At 38.2% G+C, this 13040-nt stretch overlaps 2 protein-coding genes across 3 annotated transcripts in view; both read right to left on the bottom strand.

The window, feature by feature from the left end:
- The window catches only part of usp47 (ubiquitin specific peptidase 47), a 26262-nt gene extending 25531 nt beyond the window's left edge, over positions 1–731 (bottom strand). For both annotated transcript variants that reach the window (XM_043244049.1, XM_043244050.1), the window contains exon 1: positions 459–731. In XM_043244049.1, the coding sequence (XP_043099984.1) occupies positions 459–503 (45 nt within the window). In that variant the 5' untranslated portion in view covers positions 504–731. The remainder of the gene's footprint in view (positions 1–458) is intronic.
- Positions 732–2136: 1405 nt separating this feature from the next.
- On the bottom strand, positions 2137–5402 carry clec3a (C-type lectin domain family 3, member A). Its single transcript, XM_043245506.1, has 3 exons — positions 5257–5402; positions 5061–5147; positions 2137–2578 (listed from the first exon to the last, which is right to left on the bottom strand). The coding sequence occupies exons 1-3, from the start codon at positions 5360–5362 to the stop codon at positions 2181–2183; spliced, it is 591 nt and encodes a 196-aa protein (XP_043101441.1). The 5' UTR covers positions 5363–5402; the 3' UTR covers positions 2137–2180.
- Positions 5403–13040: the final 7638 nt, after the last annotated feature.

The raw sequence follows: 13040 nt of genomic DNA, 5'->3' as shown, positions 1-13040 counted from the left end.
AGCGCTCCTAAAATACCTGAATTATGAATCTAATCTGAATCACGACCACGAACGAAGTGATGTGGATTAAATCAAACGGTCTAATCTGAGCTGCTAACATAAACTATGGCGCACACTTTAGCGCCTCCCTAAACTCACTCCGGCAGGACACTTTACAGACTGCGTGGAAAGTAAACAGTCGGACGGCACACATGACAACACATTATCCGCCTTATTAATCACATAAACCGCCGGACCCGACCGGTTATTTACGTATTTAATATCTTGAAAAGACTTGTTGACTGATAGTTAGCTGAGCTGCTGCTAACACTCTGCTGCTAGCCGCTAAACTCAACACTGACGCGCACTTCGCGCGTCCCCCTGCATTCATTTAAACGCGAGTCCCTGGCTCGTGGCGCGATTTAAAGAGCGCGGAGGTGCGATCCCCGCGCGTTATTTTGAGGTCGATCTTGTCTCACCTCTTTGGGCACAAGCTGCTTTTCTTCGCTGGGCACCATTTCCATCGGATCCTCCGGCCGCGGTGCGCTGTCAACAGGAGCTCTGCGAGGCGCTTCGAGACACCATTCTGAGCGTGTTAGCTAAAAAGAGGCGATGCCGAAGAAACTACTTTTGGGCTAAATGGCCGTTAATCCAGCTTAATCTGTGTTACTTTCTTTCTGCTTGGACTGTAAGCAAAAACAGCAATCAATGGAGGAAAAATGGCCGCCACGCACTTTCGCGAGACTTCGCATCAATCTGCGTCACTTCCGACAACACTCTGTCTGTGTACATTATAAAACAGCTGAGCGCGTAAACTGGCAGCTAGTAAAGCGAAAATATTGTGGTGTAATGCGAGACTTTGCGTGATAGTTATGAAATATAAAACTTGTCCTAAAAGAGCACACTTCAACCTTTTGAAAGAAGTCTGCTGTCATTATAAGTTTGCCAGAATCTTTTTTATTATGTTCGCTTAGTTCTCAACACTTGAATTTTAGAAATAAAGAAAGAAAATAAACAAGGAAAGTAGTATGTACAGGTATATAAAAGTATACAAATGATAAAACACACACACACACACACACACACACACATATATATATATATACATATATATATATATATACATTATATATATATATGTATATATATATATATATATATATATATATATATATATATATATATATATATATATATATATATATATATATATATATATATGTGTATATATATATATATATATATATATATATATATATATATATATATGTGTGTGTATATATATATATATATATATATATATATATATATATATATATATATATATATATATATATATATATATATATATATATATATATATATAATTATGTGTGTGTATAATATGCATGCCAATGCGGTTTTCTTCTGGCTTTCCAACATTTAATAATTTATAATTATGTAGTTATAACTTTATTATAATAACTTTTAATAAAGTATAACTGATAAAAAGCTCCACATACTTTAGTGTTTTGTATTTTTGTAGTGTTTTGCATTTATTATAATTCTTAATATTTTGATTTCTAATTTGATTTTATATTTTTTGTTTTCCTGTAAAGATGTAGTTTTCAATAGTTTGTAATGTGTTATTGTCAATTTTATTAGTTTAAACGTCAATATACGTTATTAGGCTCTTTATTGGGGTTAATTCATTTAGTAATTCATTTTGAGTTAAACTCAACAGATTTTACTGAAGTCAAATCCTCTAATGTTTATTCAAATAAAGGGGGGTTCTTTTATTTTAATTTATTTTATTGTATTTTAATTTTGACTAAAATAAAAGGGGGTGATTTAAAAAAAAAATTTTTACTTTTACGGTTTGCATTTTATCTTCATTCTCTTTGTTTGTAGTGCTGCACTTCTCTCAAATAAAAGACAGATGTTTGATATAATGCGATCTATATAAATACACAACTTTTGTTTTTGTTGTTTTTTCATCCCCCTTTTTTTTTTTTTCACGATTGACATGAACAGATGACACAATGGAAAATATTCCAAATCGTCAAAACTAACTGTTTGTGAAGTCAAAATGTTACCGTAATCCAGATTAATTCCATAGTTTCCGTTTATTGTTCCTCTAGCGTTCGATTGAATAAAGAGGACACGTCATGCATCACCGCCGAGCGTTTCATTTTTAATGATGACGGGCTGTCACACACACATCACGGGATCAGATATTCACAAATGTACTTCTTCTGACTGCGACAGACCTCGTCGTGCCACTTTCCCTGCGCTGCCAGCGAAAGCGCGACGCAGCTCTCTCTCTTCCCTCCGGTCGGCTCTCTCTTGGAACGATCCCAGTGGAAGAAAGCGACAGGCAGGCTGTTCACGTCCACGTACTGGCCTTCCTTCACTATGTCAGTTATGCCGATCCAGAAATCTTTGGATGCGGCTGCGCTGCGCTTGACGTAGTCCGTGAGCTCGTCGTTCTGGCTGATGTCTCGAGGTATGGCCAGGGTCCCTCCCTGCGCGATGCAGTCCTCGTTGGCCTCGTGGTAGTGCTTGGCCTGCTCAGAAAGCAGGTAACACTTCCTGTGGGCTTTGATGCCGCGCAGGCAAACTGAAACGTACACACACGTTCACTCAAACTCTGGTTTATAGCAGGTTCGCACATGCATTATGCGAATAACAAGTATTTTTTATGAAGCATTTTTACTGCATTAATAAGATATATTAGCTTTCTTCCCATGAGCTAAAGGCAAAGCAGCAACCAACAAGCGCTTTGTGTACAGTGAACAGTCACGGACAAAAATATTGGCACCCTTGGTAAATAAGGTTGTGAAAATCTGCTTTGTTAATCCTTTTGATCTTGTATCCTAAAAATCTGGATAATACGAATTTAAGATTGGGGGAAGTACCATTATGAATGTTTTCTCAAATACACGTTGGACACAAATATTGGCGCCCCTAGGAATTTTAGAAAAGAAAAAAATCTTTGAAGTATATTCCCATTCATATTCACAGTTGTGAGCGCTCCAGGGTGATTATAGACACGAAATTATTCAGCCATGGCTTCACAGAAATATAAACGGGGGGCAAAACAAAGCCCAAATTCACGTAAGCATCCATCACAATGAGAAAAATCAAAGAATATATTTCTGATATCACCATCAGGGCAATAACTTCCGATTAACATAAAATGCCTGGAAGAAGACGTGTGTCTGTATCGTCCTAAAGCACAGTGAGGAGAGTTTGAGGGGCTAAAGACTATCCAAGGACCACAGCGTGAGAACTGCAGAAAAACAAACAGCACCTACCTCACTACATGTCGTTTGAGAGGGTTTCAAGAAAGATTATAACTGATCCAAAAACATACCGGCTAATTGGACTGGCTTCTATGGACAGATGAAACTAAAAAATTTTAGCGGCAAACGCTCATGACGGGTTTGCTGAACACAGGAATAAAAAGTACATTGAAATATACCGCTGTGTTTTTGATGCTGTGGGCCTATATTTCTGCTGGAGGTCCTGGACATCTTGTTTGAATCTAAATCCTCTTTGAAATCTAAAGGTTTCTGGATGGAAGAACGGTCTCTGATCTCTTGTCAGGTGTTCTCTAACCTCATCAGGCCTTATACAGCAGTTAAACTTGCAAATGAAGGTTTCAAAAGGTATTGAATAAAAGGGTGCCATTAAATGTGGTCAGTGTGTGTTAGAGAAAAATGTTTATCTCATAATGATATTTCCCCAGTTCTAAATTCTTATTATCCAGTAAAAGGTTAGATTTTTAGTCCTTTAGATTTTAGTCCTTCATAACATTTAAAACATATATTTAAAAAATAAATACTATAGTTCTTACTATAGTTCAAAACGTTTGGGGTTGTTGTTTTTTTAACTTTGTTCTTGATAAAAGTCAATTAGGCTCACCATGGTTGCATGTATATATATATATATATATATATATATCAATAAAAATATTTTTTTCATTTAAAAATGCTTTCAAATGTAATTTATTCCCTTTATGATGAAGCAAAATTTTTGGCATCATTACTCCAGTTTTCAGTGTCTCTTCAGAAATCATAATAATATGCTGATTTAAAACATTTCAGTTGAAAAAAGTCGCACTGCTTAATATTCTTGTGAAAGAGTGCTCCCTTTTGTTTTCAAGATTCTTTGAAGAACGAAAAAACACAGCTTTGAAATAGAATCCTTTGTAATATGACAGTTGTAAATGTCTTTACTGCCAATCTATGTTACGCGTCCATCTAATAATGCGTTTTGTTACTAGTGTATTTACAAAGTGGTTCCCAACCACGTTCCTGGAGGCCCCCCAGCACACCCATTCCAGAGTCTCTATTAATGAGCTGATTATCTGAATCAGGTGTGTTTGATTAAGGAGTTGGGGGGCCTCCAGGAACACGGTTGGAAACCACTGTTTTTGCAGCTGCTTTTATCCAATGCTACTTACAAATGATGACAATAGAAGCAATCAAAACCAACAAAAGAGCAAAAAAAAATAGCAAGTGCCATGACGAGTCTTTCTTAGCCTGAAAACTTATGAAATTTTAAATCAGTCCTAACATAAGAACAGCCTGATAGTAAGCTATTATTACTACTTCTGTTATACATACTGTTTAAAAAGATACCATACATTCCAATTTTACAGTTATAACAATAAAAGTAATAAAAATACAGTGATATGTAGTCATTATTATCATTAGTATTAGTAGTAGAGCATACTTGTGAACTGAATAGGATCATGTTTTAATTTGAAAATATTGAAAACACTATTACATTTATATTTCAAAGTCAACTTTTTAATTTTGCATTATTGCAAAGTGTGCTTTTTAAAAGTATACCTACAGTAACATTGTATGAAAGTGAAATTATATTCCATATATTATGTGCCTGATTTGAAGTACACTACAAGTGCACGTTCTATACAATTAAGCAGGCTTCTTCATCACAGAGATATTTTCGATGCGAACCTGTTAACAACATTCACGGCTAACACTTGTGGCGTGAACCAGCCATAATATTAAATAATGATCTGCAGAATTAGCACGCTTTTTTAAAGAAATCAGCCACGAATGACTGTTTACCTGTTTGCAGCGCCTGCATCTCTTTCAGGGAATTGACTTCCTGCCACAGCTTGTCGATCTGCGTCCTCATGTCTTCATCCTCCGTCGCTGCATCTCAGCAGAAGAGGTCAGATCAAATCAACGCATTCAATACACTACAAAAGTTCTGAATCTGAAGGGTCTAAGGAAAAACACGCAGTCCTGACATGAAAGTTACCTCTCTGACGAGCTGGAACTGCTTTTTTGGAGCGAGACGGAAGGCCACAACCGGACTGGAGGACGCTAAAGCAGATCGCTAACAGCAGAAGCCGAGACTGTGCCATGGTCACAGACGAGCTGCGCAAATCACTGAGAGAAAGTGGACAAGTCTTACAGTTTTCTCCCTTTTCTTTACTCTCAGGCTATTGGCTGGACATTCAGTGTTTTTGTGTACTTAAAGGGAATTGAAATGCCTTCAGTGCGGTCACAACAACCATTCCCCTGTTTCCAGCCATTCATAAATATTTACTTGAAATTCATTTGGAAGTTTACCCATTCATAACCCAACAAGAAAATGCATTCACTAACACACCTTATGTGGGGCACGGATTTAAACAAGTTCATTTATTTATTGAAATTAATTGAATTAAATTTAATGAAATTAAATAGAATTTTTTAGTCCTTTGTCAATAAATTACTTGCTTTTGACCAGTTTGTTTTAAATAAATGTGAAAATGCACTTATAAATCTAGATGTTGAACAATCCACAGAAAAAAACGAACTTCAGAAAACTGATTCAAAATGATTCGATTTTATTATATTTACATAAGTCATTCTTCTTCACTTTTGTTTTGAATCGCTGCAAATGATCAATTTTCGTGACTTACTCCATCTGAAACATTTCAAATAAACATTTATAGAAGTTTTAATTACAAATGATTTAAATGCATTATTTAATCAAGCATTATAATATGATTGAATTTAATAATTTATTCCATGCTAATCCAAATTTTATTAATCTAAAAATTTGTAAAAGTTTTTTTTTGTTGATTAGATTGTAAAAAACATTAAATTGTATCTAAAAGTTTCATTTCTATTCACAAGATCAATTAAATTTATTTTCATTTAATCAGAATTAAACATTTTGAATCATAAATATCAATTACACCGAGTATTAAAAAATTGGTTGCATAACTTGTTCATAAACACCTCTTGAGGGCATGAATTGCTGCGCATTGATTTTAGTTGGAGCTGGAGACAGAGGGGCTGTTGATCAGGGAAGGAAGTCCAGTTCAGAGCTCAGTGTTCTCAGCTAATTTTAGAGCGTGATGCTGTGAGATGGAGGGAGTGGAGAGAGTCGAGAGATGAGTGCAGAAAAGAGCAAACAGCCCAGAGGGAATATCTTTTACTGCGCGTCTTTGAAACACATGACATGTGCACGGTGCCCTGCAGATCATCCAAACTGCTTCTCATTTTCAAAAGAAAACAATTTCACAGATACATTTATACGTTTCAAAAGGATATATCACAAATATTAACATTTTAATTGTACTGCATGATTTTTCCGTGCAATTACAAAAAATAGGGACTGAAACTGCAGAAAGAACACACACTTATAAAAGCATTTAGAAATATCAGTACAAATTTCATGAACTCTCATAGTTAATGCTAAATAAAAAAGTGCTTTCAGTTATGAAAGGTTTATATTTTGGTTTTGGGAGTCCCAAACAACAGGTTGTCATGCTTGCAAGGTCAAAAAACACTTTCATTGTCTTATATTATGTATTTATTTTTTCTTTTACTTGCTCGACGACTCCCAAACCATTTGCTTAACGATTAATTTTTCCAAGCCCGTCCTTTACATGATGCTAAGGCCCCGTTAACATTTTAAAACACATCTTTTGCTAAGGTTGCGCCAATCGTTCTCTATAGGAAACTCCCCAGGCATGATCGACTACGGAAGTACCAATTACAAAACATCAGCCCAAAGGACAGACCAATCAAAGCTCTCAACAAGGAGCCCACCCCCACCCTATATACAGCTGTGATCCCCAAAACGGCATTCTTGTTCTCTTCTCTGTGAAGACTTTGCTATAGTTCATAAATGTACCATTAAGGTGGATGTTGCCAAACACAGTACAGTCCAAAAAAAATAATCTGTTGTGGATTCTCTGCTTATTACTGAGCTTCTTCCCCTCGCTAAAAGAAATATGTTATGAATTGATGCTCAAGCATCCAGATCCGTGAGCAGGCAAAGTGGAGATGAGGCGTTGACGTTTTTGGATTGTGACTTAGAGGAGGTTTGTAAGTGTGCAGCAGCTAAGCTTGGCATTGCATGGCCTGTAACTCCTGGGCATCCAGGAGGCTTCGGGTGGAGTTAAAAGGCATATCTATTAATTTCCTTTCTTTCCCAGGCATAACAACGGCTATAAGGCGATTTCCACTGGGGGAAAGATGGATCTGGATTCTCTAAACAAGCACTTAAGTATAAATTCAAGATGCTCACAGTCGGGCCTCTTACTCATTCAATCCATTGATGCGATTGGTTTGCCGTGGTCGATCTCGGGCATCTATCCGGCGCACAGGAAATATCTCAGGTTTTTCTTTTCAGAGTGAAGCGTACAAATTTGTTACTTTCCCATTTGGGCTCAGCCTTGCTCCCAGTGTGTTCAGCAGATGTATAGAGTCATTATTGCTGCTGAGACATGAGGCTCTTAGAATATCTGCTTATTTGGACAATTATCTGATGTGTGCTCATTCGCGAGAGCGCATGAAGAGGGACACAGAGTTGCTCACATCTCATGTCATGAATCTGGGATTCAGGATAAGCTACGCCAAAAGCCAGATGGTTCCCTCCCAGGAGACAGAGTATCTAGGTTTGCGAACAGACTCTGTGACATTCCGCGCCATGCTCTTAGAAAGGAGGATAATGGCGTTTTATCAGTGCCTAGACCAGTTTTGCAAAAGCAAACCTAGCCTTGTTCAGGACCTGCCTCTGACTTATGCATCCCTGACAGGGTGGGGGCTGCTTTTCAAGGCAGATCAGCAAATAGTTGTTGGGCGCCCCAGCTTCACAAACTTCACATAAACACGTTGCGGCTGATGGCAGTTTTTCTGGCACTGAAGCATTTTCTACCATCTCTGGAAGGATTTCATGCTCTAGTCAGAGCAGACAACACAATGGTGGTGGCGTATATCAATCGCCAAGGGGATACATGTTGAATGTTGGGGCAGTACATAAAATACATGTCTTCACCTTACAGGCAAAGGCCAAAAGTCCACTATTCTTGTCTCTCAAGGATGAAAATGTGCGATTGGATGTTGCTATACACATTTCCACCCTAGAGTCAATTTCTCCCACTCTAGACAGAGTAAGAGAAAACAGATTATTTCTCCTTTTTGCAGGAAGACTGGCTAACAGAGATCATCCAGCTTCTTCGGGAGGAACCCTGGCTGCTCCCATTATGCTGGGGTCTGCTGTCACAAGCAGGGGGACTGATATTTCATCCCTACCCTGAACAAATCAACCTTTGGGTATGGCCCTTGAAGGGTTAAATGCACTCTGGCTTTCCCAGGAGGTAATAAACACAATCCAGAGCGATCTCAAATGATATGATCTCAAATCGAGCGTTTGAGGACTGGAGCACTAATTATTCCTTTTCAGTAGAAGATGTTCTCTGTTTTTTGCATACTGAACAACGGGGGACCATTCTCTCCAATAACAGAAATCTGGCTGCTATTTCCACTTGTCATGTGGGATTTGAAAGAGTTTCAGTGTGTTTTAGTGGGTATGCCATTTAATTAAAGGGGTGAAGCGTTTGAGACCAGTGTTGAACAGCTGGTCCCATCATGGGGTTTGTCCATGGTCTTGAATTCTTTAACTCAGGCCCTGTTTGAACCTCTAGAGAGTTTTTATATTAAGGTCCTATGCTTGAAAACACTCTTACTACTTCCTTTAGCCTCAACTAAGTGAGTGGGTGTGTTACATGCCTTGTTAGTTCATCAAGCATGTCTGAATTTTAGTCGGGATGACATTCTGCTTATAACAGCTCTGCTTTGTAGTTGTGTGCGTTTACCCTCCTCAATGTTCTTCTTCAGAGGAAGGATAATTGCACACTTTGGGCCCTATCGTTCATTCAACGCAATGCGGTTCTCATTTTCTCGTCCAGCACCTGAATTTGCGCCCATTTGGTGCCCATTGGCGTGCTGGTCTAAAAAAGAGGTGCGTTCAGGCACATTGGTAGCGCAGCAGCACACATGCCAAATATTAAAAACTAAAAGATTATAGTAATATATGTGAGAGTATACAATAATGTGATGATAGACACACATTAAAAAATACAGTGTATTATTTATATAATATTTAAACAGGAATTATTCAGGAAGAGCGATCAGTTATTCATTTCATGGGACACTCACTGTAAGGGTAGGCTGTTCTCCTCCGAGCACCTCTCCTATTGGATGGTGGAGGCAATTGAACTAGCCTATACATCTAGGAGTCTTCATTGCCCAGAGGGTTTAAGGGCACATTCTACACAAAGGATTTCTACCTTATGGGCGTTGTTCAAAGGAGTACAAAGTAGATATTTATGCGGCAGCAAGTTTTCTACAGTGTGCCCTTTGGAAAAATGAAAGGTTATCTTTCTTTTTAGGCAAGGCAAGGCAAGGCAAGTTTATTTATATAGCACATTTCATACACAATGGTAATTCAAAGTGCTTTACAAAAGAGGAAATAAAATAATTACAAGGTTTAAATAACAATAAAAGAAATTAAAATAAAATAAAAACACTGATTTAAGATAAATTGAATTTAAAGCAAAAAGAGATTAAAACAGTTTAAATAAAAGAAGCAAAGTAGCACAGTTCGGACGCAGCACAGTGCTCATTCTGTAAATGCACAACTAAACAGATGAGTTTTGAGTCTGGATTTAAAAGTGACTAATGTTTCAGCACATCTGATCTCTTCAGGAAGCTGGTTCCAGATGCGAGCAGCATAATAACTAAAAGCAGATTCTCCTTGTTTGGTGTGAACCTTTGGTATTTCTAACTGACTTGATCCTAGTGATCTGAGTGGTCTGTTAGGTGTATAAATAGTGATCATATCTGCAATGTATTTAGGTCCTAGTCCATTGAGTGATTTATAAACGAGTAAAAGTGCTTTAAAATCAATTCTAAATGTCACTGGAAGCCAGTGTAAGGACCTGAGGACTGGTGTGATGTGCTCTGATTTTCTGGTTCGAGTCAGGATCCTGGCAGCAGCGTTCTGGATGAGCTGCAGCTGTCTGATGGTCTTTTTTGGAAGGCCAGTGAGGAGACCATTACAATAGTCCACCCTGCTGGTGATGAAGGCATGGACTAGTTTCTCCAGGTCTTGCCTGGGCACAAAGCATCTGATTCTTGCAATATTTTTTAGGTGATAGTACGCTGATTTAGTCACTGCTTTGACATGACAGCTGAAACTAAGGTCGGTCTCTAGAATCACACCAAGATTCTTGACTTGCCTTTTGGTTATTTGACCCCTTGAGTCAAGATATGCATTCACCTTGTGAACTTCATCTTTATTTCCAAATGCAATGACCTCAGTTTTCTCCTTGTTTAACTGAAGAAAATTTTTGCACATCCAACTGTTGATTTCATCAATGCATTGGCAGAGTGAGTCAATGGGGCTGTAGTCACTTGGTGATAAGGCTAGGTAAATCTGCGTGTCGTCAGCATAGCTGTGATAGGCAATTTGATTCTTTCTCATTATTTGACTTAGTGGGAGCATATACAGGCTAAACAAGAGCGGCGCATTGTGGGACTCCGCATGTCATGGACGTCCACTTAGACTTATGCTCTCCTATACTCACATAATAACCCCTCCCCTCTAAATATGACCTGAACCAGTTTAGAGCCATTCCAGAAAGCCCGACCCAGTTTTCCAGTCTGTCTAGAAGAATGTTATGATCGACAGTGTCAAACGCAGCACTAAGATCTAGTAGTACCAGCACTGATATTTTACCAGAATCAGAGTTTAGGCGAATATCATTTATTATCTTAACTAACGCTGTCTCTGTGCTGTGGTGCGGTCTGAAACCAGATTGAAAATTATCCAGATAACCATTTGAGTTCAAGTAGCTGTTCAGCTGATTCAGAACTACCTTTTCAATGATCTTGCCTATGACCGGAAGATTTGATATCGGTCTATAGTTACTCAATATACTGTTATCAAGATTTCTCTTTTTCAGGAGGGGCTTAACAACCGCAGTTTTCAGGGCGTTTGGAAAAGTCCCAGAAAGAAGTGATGTGTTCACCACTTCTAAGATGTCAGCTTTTAAACAGTCAAACACGCTTTTAAGAAAGGATGTGGGAAGTGTGTCAAGACAGCAGGTTGAGGATTTTAGGTGCTGTACTACTTCCTCCAAAGTTTTGCTATCAATTGCGTCAAAAACACACATAGTGACTCCTTTTTGAGATTTTGGTTGAATCTGACATATCTCTACATCATCTGATGTTTTAATTGCCTTTCTGATATTTTCGATCTTCTCAGAAAAGAATGAGGCAAACTCATTGCATTTGCTGTCAGAAAGCATTTCACTGGGAATCTGACTTGGGGGGTTTGTCAGTCTCTCAACCGTAGCAAAAAGAGTGCGGGTGTTGTTCAGGTTACTATTTATAAGGTTTGAGAAAAACTTCTGTCTTGCTGTGGCTAATTCCACATTAAAAGCATGCAGGCTGTCTTTATAGATGCTATAGTGGATTTCAAGTTTTGTCTTCCGCCACGTCCGCTCAGCCTTTCTGCATTGCCTTTTCATGATCTGCACTGCTGTTGATTTTCTCCAACATGACTTTTGTCTGCCAGTCTTCTTACTGACTTTCACAGGTGCAATGTCATCCATGACATTCTTAACTTTTGAGTCAAAGGACTCTAGGAGAAGATCAACGCAGTCGGCAGAAATGCTTGGCATTGAAGAAACAGCCTTCATAAATAGCACACTTGTGTTCTCATTAATGCATCTCTTTCTGACAGTGACAGATCTGGATTCAGTGGTAGCAGAGATCAATATATCAAAGAAAATACAGAAGTGATCAGACAGTGCTACATCCTTGATAACAATGGATGAAAGCTGTAAACCCTTACTGATGAGTAAATCTAGCGTGTGCCCATGGTGATGTGTAGGTCCATGCACATGCTGAATCAGCTCAAAAGTGTTTAAAACAGTTATAAATTCTTTTGTAGTTTTGATTTCTGCATTTTCTATGTGGATATTAAAATCCCCTGCAATCACAAAACAGTCAAACTCTGAACAAATCATTGATAACAATTCTGTGAACTCTTCAATAAAGGCTGGAGAATATTTTGGAATATTTTTAGTCTGTTTGGTGTCATCGGAAAGCATCAAGAGAACATTAGGTTACATGCATAACATTCTTTGAGAACAGAGCGAAGTATCTCACCAAGCTTCCTTATTCGCATTACACAGGGGAAGAGTGTGTTAAGAATGCTGTGTTCGGAGATCACAGCTCTATATACATGGGAGGGGGGTCAGCCCCTTGTCAAGATTGGTCCATCCTTCGGTCAGACATTTTGTAAATGGTGCTTCTATAGTCTATCATGCCTGCGGCATTTCCCATAGTTAGATACCTTACTCTGTTCTCAGAGAACCTGGGTTACACAAGTAACCTAGTGTTAACACTGCTCTGGCATTTTTCACCCTCGAAAACAGAGACTTTTGAGAACGCTGCAGACACTGTTTTTGTTTGAAAATTTCGGGGTTGCATTTCAATGTAAACAGAGACAAAAGGAGACTTTGAAAACTATGGCGTGGCTGCCCACTTTCGCTTTGTGTACATTTGACAACCGTGCAAACAATAACATCATGCTTGTACCCATATATATGTTTTACTATGTTTTAGATTGTGTAGTGTAAACTGAGATCATTTCTGAAACGATAAAACAAAAATGCACTAGTGTAAACGGGGTCTAAGACTGGTTCGATTGGTCTCACCATTTCATCATACCTGTAATGCCTGATAAAGCAG

This window comes from Puntigrus tetrazona, chromosome 7 (genome assembly GCF_018831695.1).
Source record: "Puntigrus tetrazona isolate hp1 chromosome 7, ASM1883169v1, whole genome shotgun sequence".
Lineage (NCBI taxonomy): Eukaryota > Metazoa > Chordata > Actinopteri > Cypriniformes > Cyprinidae > Puntigrus > Puntigrus tetrazona.
This window is presented reverse-complemented; position numbering and strand designations above follow the sequence as displayed.

Excerpts from the sequence above, each read along its gene's own strand:
- clec3a (XM_043245506.1), bottom strand. The coding sequence starts at position 5,362 with ATGGCACAGTCTCGGCTTCTGCTGTTAGCGATCTGCTTTAGCGTCCTC. Across the intron at positions 5,148-5,256 it reads AGTTCCAGCTCGTCAGAGAG|CGACGGAGGATGAAGACATG; the intron begins GTAACTTTCATG and ends GCTGAGATGCAG. Across the intron at positions 2,579-5,060 it reads GATGCAGGCGCTGCAAACAG|TTTGCCTGCGCGGCATCAAA; the intron begins GTAAACAGTCAT and ends TGTACGTTTCAG.